Genomic DNA, 14426 nt, shown 5'->3' on the forward strand with positions numbered 1-14426 from the left:
CGCCCCCCCCCCCCCCCCCTCCCCTTCCGTGGGCACGCTCCGAATGATGCAGCAAACGGGTCGGAAACCCCATCCTTCGGCAGGCCCCGGGAGCAAGGCTGCATCTCCGGGGAGAGGGGCCAGCACCTGCTCTGCCCCCCACCGCCCCGCGCTGGAGGGCGATGGAAACCGCGCATGAGTGCACAAAAGGGCAAAAGTTCAGATCCAATTGTTTATGGGACTGGAGGCAGCCGGGAGCCAAGGATAGCTCAGCGGATCCAGAGGAAACTGTAGCGATGGCGCTGGAGTGCATTTCACATGGGATTCATTCAGTGCAAACTCAAACGCACTCGTCTCTCTGTCTCCATTTTTTTTAGCCATGAAATATTTTTCTTTGGGCTCCCGCCTGCCAGGCGCACCGAGCCAAGCTCCGCGCTCGGCTGTTTGAAGAGGGAGGAAAGAAAAAAAAACCCTCCTCTTGCCGTTTGACCTGCCGACAGTTCGCAGCGTTTCGGTGCTCCGCTCCCATTAACGCCGGAGCCAGGCTGCAGAGCTGGCCCCCGGGCCCTGCCAGGCGCCCTTCAGCTCCAGGCTGCCTCATGATCCATTTCTTTTTTCCGAAGCACAAAGCAGCATTTGCTGACTCGGAGCCCTGCGCGCGCCCTGCAAGCCGGAGCTGCAACCTGGGGCATGGCTCGCCGTGCAAACGGCCTGCTGCGAGCAGGCAGGGGTGCCCTGGGCTTTGGGGCCTCGCTTGAGGCTTCCTCGCTTGCAGCTCTGCCAGGTGAGGGGCCAGCGACGGCTGGGTTTCTCCAGTGGGCAGGCGCGTGCCCGGGGCAGGGGAGAAAGCAGCCTGCCCTGGTGGTGCCTGCAGCCCCTCCTCGTTCGAGCTCAGCTTCAGCCTTCACAGCCCACTAGACAAGACCAAGTCACGGCCCGAGCTGTGCCTTCTCCTGCAAGGAAGCCACACAGCATGCCAGCAAAATCCCAGGCCTGCGCGAGCTCTGAAGAAGAAAGCACTTCAGGTGCTTTTTTAATAATGTCCTCGGCCCTCCCTGCAGGGCAGGATTTGGCCTCCTCCAGCCCTAGCGGTTCTGAGCCACAGACCCAGTTTCCCTGCCCAAGCGGGTGACCTCGCTGACACCGAACAGAAGGGCCAGCTCGTGCCCCCAGCTCCATCGGGCTCCCACTTGTGGCAGGAGCTGCTTTGTCTTAGCCCAGATGTGTCCAGACCCTGTTACCTGCGTGGGATTTTTGCAGCGGGCACCATCCCCCTGCAGAGCTCGTCCCCAGGGGCTGAGTCCCAGACCACAAGACCACCAGTAAGCAAGGCCTTGAATGTTCACGCCTCTTTTGCCCCTGCAGAGCTCAGACGACTCCCATCTGTTTTGCTGAAACTAAGAACAGCAACCCCAATAAAACCCAAGGAGCATCTCCTGGTTGCAAAGTCGAGACAAAATTGTGGCCCTAAAGAATAAGTTATGATGGAGGTGACTGGCGAGCTTGGCAATGGAGCACTCCGGCAGCCCCGTGCTTCCAGTGACTGCGACATCTCTCCCAAGCCAGGGGCAGGAGGGGTCCCGCTTTCAACGATTTCATAGATTTTTTTTTTTTTTTTTTAGGGTTGGAAGAGACCCCAGTAGATCATCGAATCTGACCCCCTGCCCTGGGCAGGAAAGAGCGCTGGGGTCCAGTGAACACTGGGGTCAGATCTAGTCAGGGTATTTCTCATTACATGTTAATCTGTCCTCGCTAGCACCCCTCTGGCAGCACGGAAGTAAGACGTCGCCCTACACGGCCTTGTTCCTTGCTGCGTACGAGCGTGCAGGTCTGTCACGGGGTCACTTGTGAGTCTTGGGCCGCTGGTGTGCAAGCAGTTGTTCAGAGGAGAGGAGGAAGCAGTGGAGGAGCTGATGGAGGAGCTTTGTCTAGGTCTCAGCTTTCAACCCCTGGATTATTCTCCCCCATTTGGTTTCACCTTCCCAGCAGGAGACGGATGGAGTGACTGAGAGGGACACCCTCATCAGAGGCTTTGCTTTAATTAGCTTCTCATCCAAAGCCTTCCGCCCAGGAGTTTTCGATACCAGCCTCAAGCAGGCTGTGCTTGGCTCTTGCCATGCCACAGATGCAGGCTCTTAGCCAGCGTCACCTTGACTCCCTCCACCCGCATTGCCAAGCCAGTTGGTTTTTTAGCATCACTCCTTGAGCCGCCTGGGACTCGAGTAGCAGGTCTGGACTGCGGTGCTGTCAGAGGGCTCCCCGGCATGCAGCTTTGCAAGCCAGGATCGAAGTGCGTGTGCAGGGAGACGAGGCCGCACAGGATGCTCTTTGTACTTCAAAGGGCCGTCAGAAGGGATGCAGATGATAGAGGTGTCTACGGTGACAAAATGCTGGGAGCCATCGGTCACGTGCTTCCAGCATAGCTTTCGTGGCACGAGCGTGGTAACCCCCAGTGAAATGGAAAGGTAAAACATTAACAGATCAAAGCACTTTTCACACAACGCCCTGCGACTCTGGGGAATTCACAGCCCGAGACACCGCAGAGACAGAGAGAGAAGGATTAGACGCTCTCGGTAAGCAGCAACAGTTTAATCTGAGCACGCTCTGGTTCGGATGAAGCATTACAAAAGCCGTAACCCCTCGTGCTTCTGGACAGAGGGCACCTGCTGAGCGCCCGGGATTAGGAAGGAATTTCCTTCTTGGGCGTGTTAACTGCCTTGGCTTTAGGAAGATTTTGCACCTTGCTGCGATGGAGACTTGATACCGGTCATGTTCAGCAGACAGCCAGGATTTGGGAGCTGAGGGCTCCTAGCTGTTGGCATAACACCACAGACCAGTCCCGCAGGGACAGCTGCCCCCATCAGCTGGGCTCTAGCTAGGACCATAAATCTCTCCCTTGGCTTTGCAAAGTGTCACATGCCCAAAAGCAGAGCAAAGCCCTTGCCTGTCTGCCAGGATGTTTCATTTAATCGTGTTAGGGGTAGCAACAGCCTTCTCCGCTGGCACTGGTTACCGGAGCTCGCTGGCGAGGCGCAGGCTGGGAGGTCAGCTCCTCACCCTGTGTGGGTACCAGGCTCCCATGAATGCATCCCTGCTTCTCCAGTGACCTGCTAAAAACAAGACTGGGAGGTGTGAGCGGGTGGTTTTAGCTCTCTCGGGCTGGGCACCCAAAAGAAAGCAGTGCTGGTTGAACCCGCTCCGGCCCGTTAGAAACTCTTGCACCCCAGGCAGTTACCTGCTGGATGCCGCAGGTCTCTTCTGCCTCCATCAGTTGGTGGCCGGGTACCAGCTGCCATACGGGGACCGACGTTGCCATCTACTGGTCGAACTCCACCAGAACAGCTGTAGCTCGGTTGGATTCACGGTGTTCCTCTTTGAGACATCCCAAGTGCACCCAGCTCCTGTTCGGGGAGGAGGGGGGACCTGCCAATACTTACCTAGGCTACAACAGATATTGCATTTGCACCATTTTATCCCAAGATAAAGTACAGTCATCGAGACAGCTACGTCTGTTGTCCCAGGACAAGCCTTACAGGGGTGCACGGGATAAGAAGCATGAATGGTTTGTCCGGCAACATCGCGAAGTGGCATCTGTGTGGTTGTCCTGGGTTTGCATCATTGAATCAGTGGCAGAAATGTGGCAGTGCCTTCAGCCACTTGCTAAATCCTGATGGGACATGTCTGTCCAAGGACAAATACAGGCACAGCTGGCCCCGGGACACAGCGGTGTCTGTTCCTAGCCTTAGTTCTGTACACTTGATGTGGGAGGGTTATCAAAAAAGTGCAATCTCCGTGGGCCCAGTAGCAGCATCTGGTGTTTATAGTGCTTTTGATTGGTAACAGACTGGGTCTCTTCTCTCATCCCATGTTATCTGCGCCTCTCTTGGACCTGGAGCTGCAGGGAGGGCGTCAGGGGCTTGGAAGGCAAGGTCATGAAGCCTGCAGAAAATAACAAGCTCCTCCAGCCCTAAGGAGAGGTGATATCTGTGTGCCTGGTGGGGTGCTTTTCCATGGAAGGCCCCCATTTTCATTGCTGATTGCAACTGCCACAGACTTGTTCCTCCCCTGGGCTTTGTCTTCAATCATCTCCTCTCCCTTCTGGGCACTTTGCTCGTATGGCAGACCATGCGATGGGGCTGGGACATAGCCACTGTACTGCAGTGCACACAGCAGGCAGTTGCTTCAGCAGTGCAGGCAGCAGCTTCCCAGCTTCCACGGCTCTCCCTGCAGTGAGAGAGCACAGCGGGGTACCGCCCTGCTCCCACAAAGCAGCCGTAAAAGCTCTTGGGGTCCAGCTCTGGAGACCTCCTTCAGCAGCTGTGGTGCAGCCGCTTGGCTCACACGAGCAGTGCTGGGCAGCAACAATCCCACAGTGCTGGGAGCGCACAGTGGCTATTACGGCTCCGTTATCTCTTTCGGCGGTTCTCGCTGCTCGAGAGCGGCTGGGAATCCCTGGAGCAAGCGATGTGCATCTCATTCAAATGCATCTCTCTGTCTAAGCCCCGTTAAACCCGTCTCCAGTGATACAGTCTCCCAGCTGGCAGCCTAGCCCTCCAGCACCCATAGGAGGGCCTCGGAGGCTGTGGTTTGCCTTCTTTTGCTGCATGCGGCTCACAAGGCTCCCATCCGCAGCCTGTGTTTTTAGTGGCATGCAAGAAGAGTTCTCACTAGCTCGGACGAGTCTCCAGGGCTCTCTGCAGCGAGGGCAAGAAGCCGCAGATGGTGCCGGTGTTGCCTTTATTGGACAATTGGCCCTACAGCTAGAAAAGCCGCTGCGCTTTCTTTCCCGTCCGTCCCTTTCCAGTTCTGCTGTTGGCCCTGGTGTATCCCAGAGCTGGCCTTGACCACACAGGTCGCTCCCTGGGCGGGCGACGCTAAGAGGAGGGGTGGGGGCACACTGTTTTCTCTGGCTCCAGGCGACAGCTCTCCATGTTTGTCTTCTGTGCTATCTTTCCTCTTACACCTGTTTTTCTTGTCAAGCAATTCAAGAGATAAAAGGACCTGAAGCAGAATGATTTTACTGTCATTGGGGCTGTCAGCATGTTGCTGGCTTCTGCCTGTCGGCACCTGTCCCAGGGGAACCTTGGTCAGAGAGAGGACTTTGGGGGACCTTGCTGCCATCCTAGGCCTCATCTCCCCCTGTAACAGCAGCTAATCACCGCTCTTTGTTTGAAAGCCAAGCACCCAAACTCCTTCCTGTGGCCAATCCGTGCTGATTCGCCTGGTGTCTTGTCTTGTCTTGCTGCAGGCTGGTGGAGGAGTTCATGCTTCTGGCCAACATGGCGGTGGCCCATCAGATCTACCGCTCCTTCCCTGCCCAGGCCTTGCTGCGCCGCCACCCGCCACCCCAGACCAAGATGCTGAACGACCTCATGGAGTTCTGTGACCAGATGGGGCTGGGCATCGACTTCAGCAGCGCTGGGGCTTTGCACGTGAGCCGGGGGCCCAAGGGAAGGGGGTCGGTGCCTCGGGGAGCAAGTTTGCTCTCCTGGTGCTTTGCACGTGAGCCGGGGGCCCAAGGGAAGGGGGTCGGTGCTTCGGGGAGCAAATTTGCTCCCTCAGCTCTCAACATGGCCTGGCTGCAGTCTTGTCACACATGGTTACCTGCTCCCCATCCTCTGTGCCTTATGCCTGGCCTCCTGCAACATGCCGGACCGCAATGCAGCACCGAGGCAGGGAATGTGCTGTGCCCAGAGCCAGCCAAAGCTGGGACCAGGCTGCTTGGGAATGGGAGCTGCTAGACTGGTTGTGCTCTGGCTAAATTCATGAGTGCCAGCCCCGCAGAGCAGGTTGGCTTCTCCCTTCTCCCACGCCTGTAGAGAGAGCTGGGTGTTCCTCCGCAGCACGTGGCAATGGACTTCTGGCACTAAAAGCAAGAGGTGGGTTGGACTGTTAGGCCTTGGCTGTTAGCTCAAGCCATCCTCCCTGGGGATGGCAGCAGGCAGCTAAGAATGAGGAAGGGGGGAAGCAGCTGAGGTATGAATCCAGCTCTTTGTCTGCTGAACTGTGGAGGCAGGAGCTGGTTTGTCCCCACGTGTCCTGTCAGACAAGGACGGGCAGTCCAGCAGAGAGCTGGGGTGAAGTGCATGGCTTACAGGGGAGCTTAGTGGCTGGGCTGGACTCAGAAGCAGAGGGGTGTGACGAGCACAGGATCGTCAGGCAGAGCAGTCGCAGAACCCGGGAGAAAGGGGAAGCTCAGCTCCTTCCTGCCACGTCCCCAGGAGCACTGCCCACCTAGCAGATCTGCTCCTCAGTGCAAGAGATGATTGGTGCTGGTGCCCCAGCTCCGTCACCGACTGCCTGTGTGGGCTTGGGCAAGTCACTTACTGCTGTGCTTCAGTGAGGGGCTTGTCCCGGCAAATGCACTGAAGGAAGCAAAGTGCCCAGATGCCCTGTAACAGGGGGCAGACCAGTCCCCCAGGAAGCAGGCAGTATATGACTCCCCCTTTGGGACTGGGGCTGTGTGTAAGGCAAAGGACTCTCGGAGCCCAGTGTATTAATGCTGCTGTTAGCATGTCTTATTAAATCTGGGATTGTCCCACCCAAAGCAAAGGCCTGGGCAGAAGGTTAAACATGGACAAGTCCTGGAGGAAGGGGGAACAGGAGGGTCCTAAGAGAGACCTGGTGGTTATGGCCAAGCCTTGAACTGTTACAGCCTCTCTCACCAAGGAAGTGCTGCTTGCTGCTAGCCCCACATAGCAACCCCTTCAGACCGACGCATCCCTCAGGTGTCTGCTCTGAAAGCCAGCTGGTCCATTCAGGGACATCTGCCTGACTGAACAAGTTCAGAGGCTGAACAGGCAGCTGTCTGGGGTCATGTAGGAACATCCTGCTTTACGCCGGTCCCTTCCAGTCCTTTGTTTCTAAGTCACAAGGGCCCTGGCCTTCGATCTGCAGGCTGAGGGAAGGAGAGGAGGAAAGTATAGCGGTCCCCTGCACTCCAGAGACATCTCCTCGTGTCGCTGTGCTTCATGTGGCCTGCCCTCGGGAGCGATATGCAGAACAGCGTGTGGGCAGCGTGGGGCATCTCAGCCAGTGTCATCCTACTGGGCCCAGTCCAGCTGTCAGGGACCATGAGGAGCCCTGCTGTGGCCAGCCCGGCTGTGCTCGCAGAGGAGAACAGGGATTGAGAGAAGCATTTTAGCTGCATGCATCTCAGCCGTTGCAGCTAGCGGAGAGAGGATTTGTATTAAAGTGCCAACCTGTTCTGGGATCCCTCTGGCAATTTGACAGCAGCAGGTAGAAGAGTTTTCGGTTGTACCCACTCTCACCCCTGCAAGAGTTTCCAGCTCTCACCTGGTTTTTTCCACCCCCTTCTCTCCTCCCAGAAAAGCTTGAATGAAACGTTTGGTGCTGACAAATACTCAGAAGCCCGGAAGGCGGTGCTGACCAACATGTTCTCCAGGCCGATGCAGGTAAGAGCAGCGTGGGCGTGAAACACTTAGGATGGTTTCAGGCACTTCCCTGCCTACTGTGTTCACTGCCTGGACTGCCCCTCTCCTGACCCATCTCGGGGGTAGGTAGACAGATGCAGCCCCCGGCAAATCCCATAACCAGGACTAAGTTCCATAACCAGCAGGTCCACTCTGCTCTGGGCAATGAGGACTGCCCATGGGTGTTTATACTGTGGGCTGACCACTTGGGGAGCAAGGGAAGGTGCCTCTTTGACTTGCTCCTCAGAGCACGCAGCCAGGAGGCTTATCGCTGCGAGAGGTCACTTTGGGATCTTTCCCCTGGAAGGGCTTTGTTCCCAAAGGGCTGGTCTCACTGCTCAAGTGCAATAACTGTTCATGCAAGACCCCGCTCCCATTGACTTTGGGCGATGTGGGTCGGGTCTTGGCAGTCTTTGCATAACACCTCATGCTGTGGTATCCTAAAATAGCCTCCTTTCTCAAGCAAGTCAGACGTGGGGCTGGCATCAGGGGGATGGAGCCAGGCACTGGTGGGAACCGAATCTGGGTCCAGCTCTATGAGGGCGGTTGGGTCCACCATGAGATGCCCAGAAGTAAACAGGGTTCTACATCCAACCCCAGCAGTCACATTGATCAGAGCGGCCCAGGTCTTTCTGGCCCACAGAGACCCTCTTGCCTCTAGGGAGGGTCTGTCTCGATCCTTCCTTCCCTTTGAGGCATGTGGCATGATGGAAGTTTGTTGCACCACTGCGCCTTGCTGCTGGTCTTGTGCGTCTTGGAGGCTGCGGCCCCAGGGGAGCTGGGGGAACGTACCTGCAATGGCCTCCGTCCTGCTGGCTGCTCCTTGCTGCAGAGATGAATCATCTCCCTGACATCATGTGTTTGACGGGTGCCCTTCTAATTAGCCAGTTTGCTCCGTTCACTCATTAGCCATTGCCTGAAGTCCTGCTGCACTTTAGTGGCACATAAGGCTTGTTTGCAAATGGAGCTGAGGAAGCTCAGATGGTGTTGAGCACACGTCGGTTGGTAATTGCACGCACACGTGTTCTACTCATTCGTACAGTTAAATGCTGCTAAGTTTCCCCCCTCCCTGGCTCAGGGTGCATGTCACATGTCTAGGTAATGATCCTTTGTCTGGCTTGGCCTTGTCATGGTCTCTCCTTATCCAAGAAGCAAGTGACCTCCTTCCCTGTTACTGTCAAGTGCAGCCTCACAGCAGGATCCCGTGTAACGTGATCTGCCCCAGGATGGTGGTTTGGGTGCGCAGTGGCACCCACATCATCTCCCCAGGATAAGTCAACCCGACTCCTGTGGTATCAGGTGGTCAGGCAGGAGGAGACCGGCCCTGTGGGCACAGCCCAGAATGGACTGGGAAGATTCATCTGACCCAAGGGCTTGTGCCATAAGCCATGCTGTGGGGTAGTGGTGGCCTGCTGGACCAGGAGATGGGAGGGTGCTCTGAGCCCCTCTCCCTGTGCTCCTCCCCTCCCAGGACCCCAGGATGACTCGCCTGCCACGTGCATTTGCAGCAGCTGACCACGAAGGACCTGCCTGCTGTCAGGGGAAATGCTGATCCAGTAGTTCCTCACTGAGACACCCAGGAGAATTAGGACCACCAAAGCAGCCCTGTCAGAGACCTGCATGCCTTGAGGGGGCAGGGATAGAAGGGCCATTCCAAAGACCACCTGAGCTGAGTGGGTGTATTTGAGGGTTGATTTGCTTTCCAGCTGCTTTTTGCTGCCATCCCGTAATGGGAACGTGGCCATCTTTCCCCTGTGGCAGTGGTAATGCATACAGGGCAAGCCCAGTGGTTGCAAAGGAGAGGCGGGCAAAGCAGTGGTCAGAGGTTCTGCCTTGCAGCAGTCCGGTTGGGCCCTGCAGGCTGTTGTCAGGGCAGGGGCCAGGGTCTGCTGTAAACACCTTCCAGTACCGTGCAGAAAAGGAGTCAGGATTTAGGATTGTGGTTGCCAAGAAAAGGCCCAGGTCCATTCTCCGGCCCCCCACCCTGTCAGCATGTCCCCTGGTCTGATGTGACAGTTCAGAGTGTGGTCATTGTGCTTCACGCCAGCTCTTCCATCTGGAAAGACCAGGGAAGAAAAGAGCCTCGATACCCACAGGTGCCAGGAGATCCAAGTGAGGTTGCATGTGGAAAAGTGCTCTTGCACTCAGCGTGCCCGTGATTTCAGCTGGATGCTAGACTCTCTTCAGCACATCTGCTCTCAGCACATATTTGGATCTGCTCTCAGCACATATTTGGATCTGCTCTCAGCACATATTTGGGGGCACCTTGCAGATGTAACAGGTAAACACAAACATGACCGGACTTTCAGCACAGCTGAGTCCCATGACTCTGGGCAAGAAACTGTCCTGGCTTGCAACATTGCTAGATGCCGTGGTGCTCGCACTCCGCAATGTTTGCTCTCAGTGCTGCTGTGTGAGCCAGAGAGAGCCCAGGAGCCATCTAGAGTCCAGCATCCGAGAGGACTTACCAGGGTGGGCTGTCAGCAGAGCCATCCTTTAACTCAGTATGGTTGTGCCAAGGCCCCACCAGCAGGGATCAGCTGTGAGGATGACAGGCCACAAGGGTCCTGGCTAGGCTGGAGGTGGATCTGCTGCCAGGCGTCTGGATGAACAATGTCTGCATCCACTGGAGCTTCTCCTTCTCTGGGTTCTCCCTGGGAACAGATGCTCCCACCTACGCCCGTGTCACCACCCGCCTCTGGAAATGAGCTTGGGGCCCTGCCAGTTCCTAGCTCAGTAAATGGCAGCGAAGGCACCGCCAGCCCTGCTTTCCCATGGGAAGCCTGTGCCTCCTGGACTAGGGTTCACGCTGACGCATTGCAAAGGGTTCTTGTGAGCATAAAGAGGGGTTGAAGTTCAGGGGTGCCCCTGCTGTACTCCCAGCCCCTCTGACACGTACATGCAGCTATTGACATCATGGCCAAGCCTGAAACAGCCTTTTTCTCTCCAACCAAAAGCTCAGTGGGTATCACAGGAGCAGGCAAAGGTAGAGAAGGGGTCATTTCACCACCGCAGCCAAGCTCCATTCGCAGCAGGCTGATGTGCATCAGGGAGCTTGTTGCAGGTCCCTTCTCCTGTCCTTGCTGTCCATGCAAGCTGCTGGGGAGCTGTGCTAACTTCCACCCCGTTCCCTCAGTAGTTTGCCCCAGTGGGCAGGCATAGCTGGATTCTGGCTTCCTACCCCAGAGGGCGGCATGAGCCACCAGGCAGTGAAAAAACCTCCCGCACACGGGGACCTGTCCCCGTCTCCAGTCTCAGAACAGCTCCAGCAGATTGGAGGCTTCGGCCCAGGGGAGGCCTCCACCCTCTCCCACCTGCTGCTGCAGCCAGCATCCCCCGTCCTCGCCATCCTCTGTCCTCCCAATGCAAGGAGGGAAGCACGGGTTGCATGGCAGAAAGTTGGTTCTTCCCGTGCCAGCAGCATCTCTTCCGGCAGCTGCTGAACAAAGCCACGTACAGGCCACGGGACCTGCATTGGCAGTGGGGGCAGGGGCTGTCACTGATTTACGGCGAGCAGCCCCGTTAGTGCCAGGCACTCGGGACCAACCTGCCTCAAGTTGTGCTTCGCAGCTGTCCGTGCCGAGGTCCGTCATCTGGGGATGAGGCCACTGGTAATTTGGTTGTTAATTAAACCACAGCCATGCCAGGCCTCGCACAGTCTGAGCCCCATTGGTCAAGATGAAAATCTCTCGGGTGAGGCGGGAGTCAGGACACAGCTCGTGCCGTGTGTCAGCAGGGGCGCCCGGATCCCACCGCCAGCCGCCGCGTGACAGATGCAGGAGCAGTGACGCTCCATTTTTCAGGGGCTCAGTCACTCAGGGATTCAATCTGTCCTCAAGAGCAAAGCAGCCCCCGGTTGGCCACGGCTCATTTATTTTTCAACTCCTTGCGGTTCTTCTGGGGAGTGGAGCGGTCGGGGCCCGCGTTTTTGAGAGCGCTTGTCACCGGAGTCTGCTAATGAGGAAACATCTGCTTGCTGCCAGGCCGCTGTCGCTCTGAACCGGCTGAGGGTTGCAGCTTGAAGCTGCCCTCGCTGCATCGCGGGGCCTTGGAGGAACCAGCTGCCCATGTCGCGGCTTTGCTGAGGGTCCCCCTGGCCCACGCAGCCCTTTTGTGGGGGGGTGGAGAAAGCATTTGCAACCTGCTTCCCCCACTCCCTTGCAGCTCCAGGGGCAGGCTGGGAAATCCCCAAGCTGCAATTGGGCTGAGGATCCCTCCCTCCACTGAGCCTGGGCAGGCTCAGAGCCAGCATGCACCACCCTATGCCCACGCCAGGCCCGCGCACCCCGCCCCGGGAACAGCGTGCATCTTCCGCGCGGCCCAGGAGAGTTAAGCAAGCGGAAGAGACTCTTGTCTAGTGCATCAGAAGGAATTGAGCCCCGGGTCGTGGAAGTTGGCAGCCACCAGAGCTCTTCTCCCAGCTTGTGGGTCTCATAAAAAGGCAAGGGCCACGCTGCTTTTTTTTAACCCGCTCTGTTGACTTGCCCGGAGCAGTGCAGCACGGCTCCATGAGAGCTGGCACGGATGCTGGGAAGGGGAGCTGGTGGAGGCAGCTGCCTGAACCACAGTTCCCAGAGCAGCTCGGTAACCGGAGCAGGCAACTCCTGCTGTTGCATCTCTCCCCATTGCTCTTAAACAGGTTCATTCAGCCACCATGACCCTGCCACAGCCTCCCTGCTCCAACCACCTTCTTCACAGTCTCTGCCTGCCTCGCTTCTCCGCCCCAAGGGCCGGCATTTCACAGACATGAACATAAAAGCAGGAGCGTGTGTCATAATGGGCACGGCTGAGCGAGATTCCCGTTGCGAGGGCAGCTGGGAACTGCGGGGCAGCTGCCGCTCACCTGCTGACTCAGCCGCGCTCCAGCAGGTCAGCGCTGGGCTCTGCTCACGACACCCAGCAATTGCCCCTGCACCAGTTTTGAAGCACCAAGCCTCAGCTTCCCAGGCCCTGATTCTCCTGGGAGCCCTCCTGAGACCCGCCGCTCTGCGCATGTCCCATGTGGACGCTGCCTAAGAGGCCTTCTGGCCTGTCGAGTCCTGGTGCAGGTTTGAACAGGCTGCTGACTGCAAAGGGAGCGGACAGAGGCCACTAGCGCCCCTGCGGGATGCAGCTTGAGGCCTCATCAACCTCCAGCATGGGCAAGGGGCATGCAGGTAGACAATGGCATTCACCTGGGTAGCGCTGCCAACCCACCAGCGTGACCCAGGGGCTGGTCAGCATGAGGGCGTCATTGCTGCGCTCAGCCTGCTGTGCCGTGGGCTCTGCCCATCACGTGCTGGCTCCGCAGCAGGGTGAGGGGCTGCAGGGCCCTTCACATTAGGTGGAGACCGAGCGTTGTTGCCACCTGACAGCTGTGTGGGTGCGTAGGCCTCGAGTTGGCAACGGCAGTGTCCAAGGACTGAACTTACCGGGAAGGCTGAGCCCATCCCACCCCCAGAAATGCTCCCACCAAGTGAATGCCAAAGGGCTTTGGCAGGGAAGCCCGAGCTGCCGCTGGCTGTGCTACCTCTGCCCTGTGGCATTGCGGGCTGCTGCCTTCCAGTGCTAGGTTCAAAGTCCACCCCTGCCAGGGCGCTGGGCACCCTGCATGCACCTCTCCTCCTCCCCCAGGGCCGGGATTCCTGGAGTCTGTGGGTTGTGTTTGCTGGCCAGTTCCTCGGAGTAGGTGTTCAGAGTCCTTCAGGCCAGGAACCACAGAGCAAGGCCATATCCTGATGGGCCTGGAGCTGAGCAAGGGGCCTCGCAGAGGCTCACACTCATGGCACCATCTCTTTGTTCCCCTCTGGGGTTCATTCAGTGTTGAAGTGCTGCACAGGGCAGGCACCGTCCAAGCGGAGCTGGTGCCGGGGCATCGGGCCACCAGCACGGCCACTGCCAGAAACCGCTTATCAAGCTGGGGGTGATTTATAACAGCCCTGCCCTTGCAGCTGCATGGATACTGCCAAGCGGAGCCCATTCCCAGCTCACAATACCAATTAATCCCCATGGCCGTGCTGCGGCAGGAAGGAGGATGGCGTTCTGCTGTCCATCTCCCGGAGGAAAGGAGAAAGCTGTGGTGCCTGGCCTCTGGCAACATAGCCATAGCGAAAATCCCCTGGCAAGAGAGCAGCCTTCACAAGCCTGTGATGTGCAGGTGCATCTGGAAATCCATCACGGCAGCCCCTACCGGTTGTGGGACCCTAATGCTGATCTGTTCCCTGAAGGCCTTCCTCTGCCATCAGGCACGGGCGTGGAAGCAGCCTTTGCCTGGCTGGTTGGTCACGTCCAGGGACTTGGTTAATACAGCACAAAGCGCTCCGGTGAAGGCGGTACGAGCCCAGGCCCTCTGAGGCAAGCTTGCCTTTGGAGGCCTGGTGCAGACGAGGGGCCGAGCGATGCGCGATGTGCACAAACAGGGTGGCGGGGGGGTCATTTTGAATCATCTTGTTGGTGGCTGCATCTCTCCCATTTCCTGGGGTGCAGGAAGGATTATTCCCCCCTGCCTGGATGTTTTGTGTGCCTGGTTTGCATGCTGACTGCCCCGTCCCTGCCTCATTCGACCCCCATGGCATCCTCATCACCCGTTTACATCAGCGTGCTGGGGGCGCCGTCACCGTCCTGCCGCTCGTGCCTTCTTTCAGCCCAAGTCAGCCACCTGCTCGGCATCTGTGGGGGATCCACAGTCGAGAAGTGGGTGCGTGTGCCACAGCCAGCCTGCTGGCACGGACAGGGCGTGGGGTGTCACCACAGCTCCGCCAGTGCCACGCTGGCAGCTTGGCCCCAGGGCAATAGGCTGGTTCTCTTCCCCCTGCAAAGACTTGGACCCATTTCAAGTGTCTGAGTGCGAGGCCCCACATGGCCCCACTGGGAGTCCTCCAAGCAAAAGAGAAGCAAGCCGTAGGATCCTGCCCCCAGGTCCGGGGTCAGGCTTTTCCTTGCCGGGCAGAGCGGGCTTAGGGGTTTAGCGCCAGGGTGGGGAGCAGGCAGCTGGGCTGTGGCAGAGAACAACCATACTGGTAGCAGCAGGGAAAG

General features: G+C 57.8%; 1 protein-coding gene across 3 annotated transcripts in view; it reads left to right on the forward strand.

Annotated features, from left to right (window-relative positions):
- The window catches only part of DIS3L2 (DIS3 like 3'-5' exoribonuclease 2), a 236453-nt gene that overhangs the window by 216112 nt on the left and 5915 nt on the right, over nucleotides 1-14426 (forward strand). For all 3 annotated transcript variants that reach the window (XM_025202717.1, XM_006022439.2, XM_014519372.2), the window contains 2 exons: nucleotides 5228-5411; nucleotides 7308-7394. In XM_025202717.1, the coding sequence (XP_025058502.1) occupies nucleotides 5228-5411; nucleotides 7308-7394 (271 nt within the window). The remainder of the gene's footprint in view (nucleotides 1-5227; nucleotides 5412-7307; nucleotides 7395-14426) is intronic.

Source organism: Alligator sinensis, unplaced genomic scaffold (assembly GCF_000455745.1).
Source record: "Alligator sinensis unplaced genomic scaffold, ASM45574v1 scaffold301_1, whole genome shotgun sequence".
Lineage (NCBI taxonomy): Eukaryota > Metazoa > Chordata > Crocodylia > Alligatoridae > Alligator > Alligator sinensis.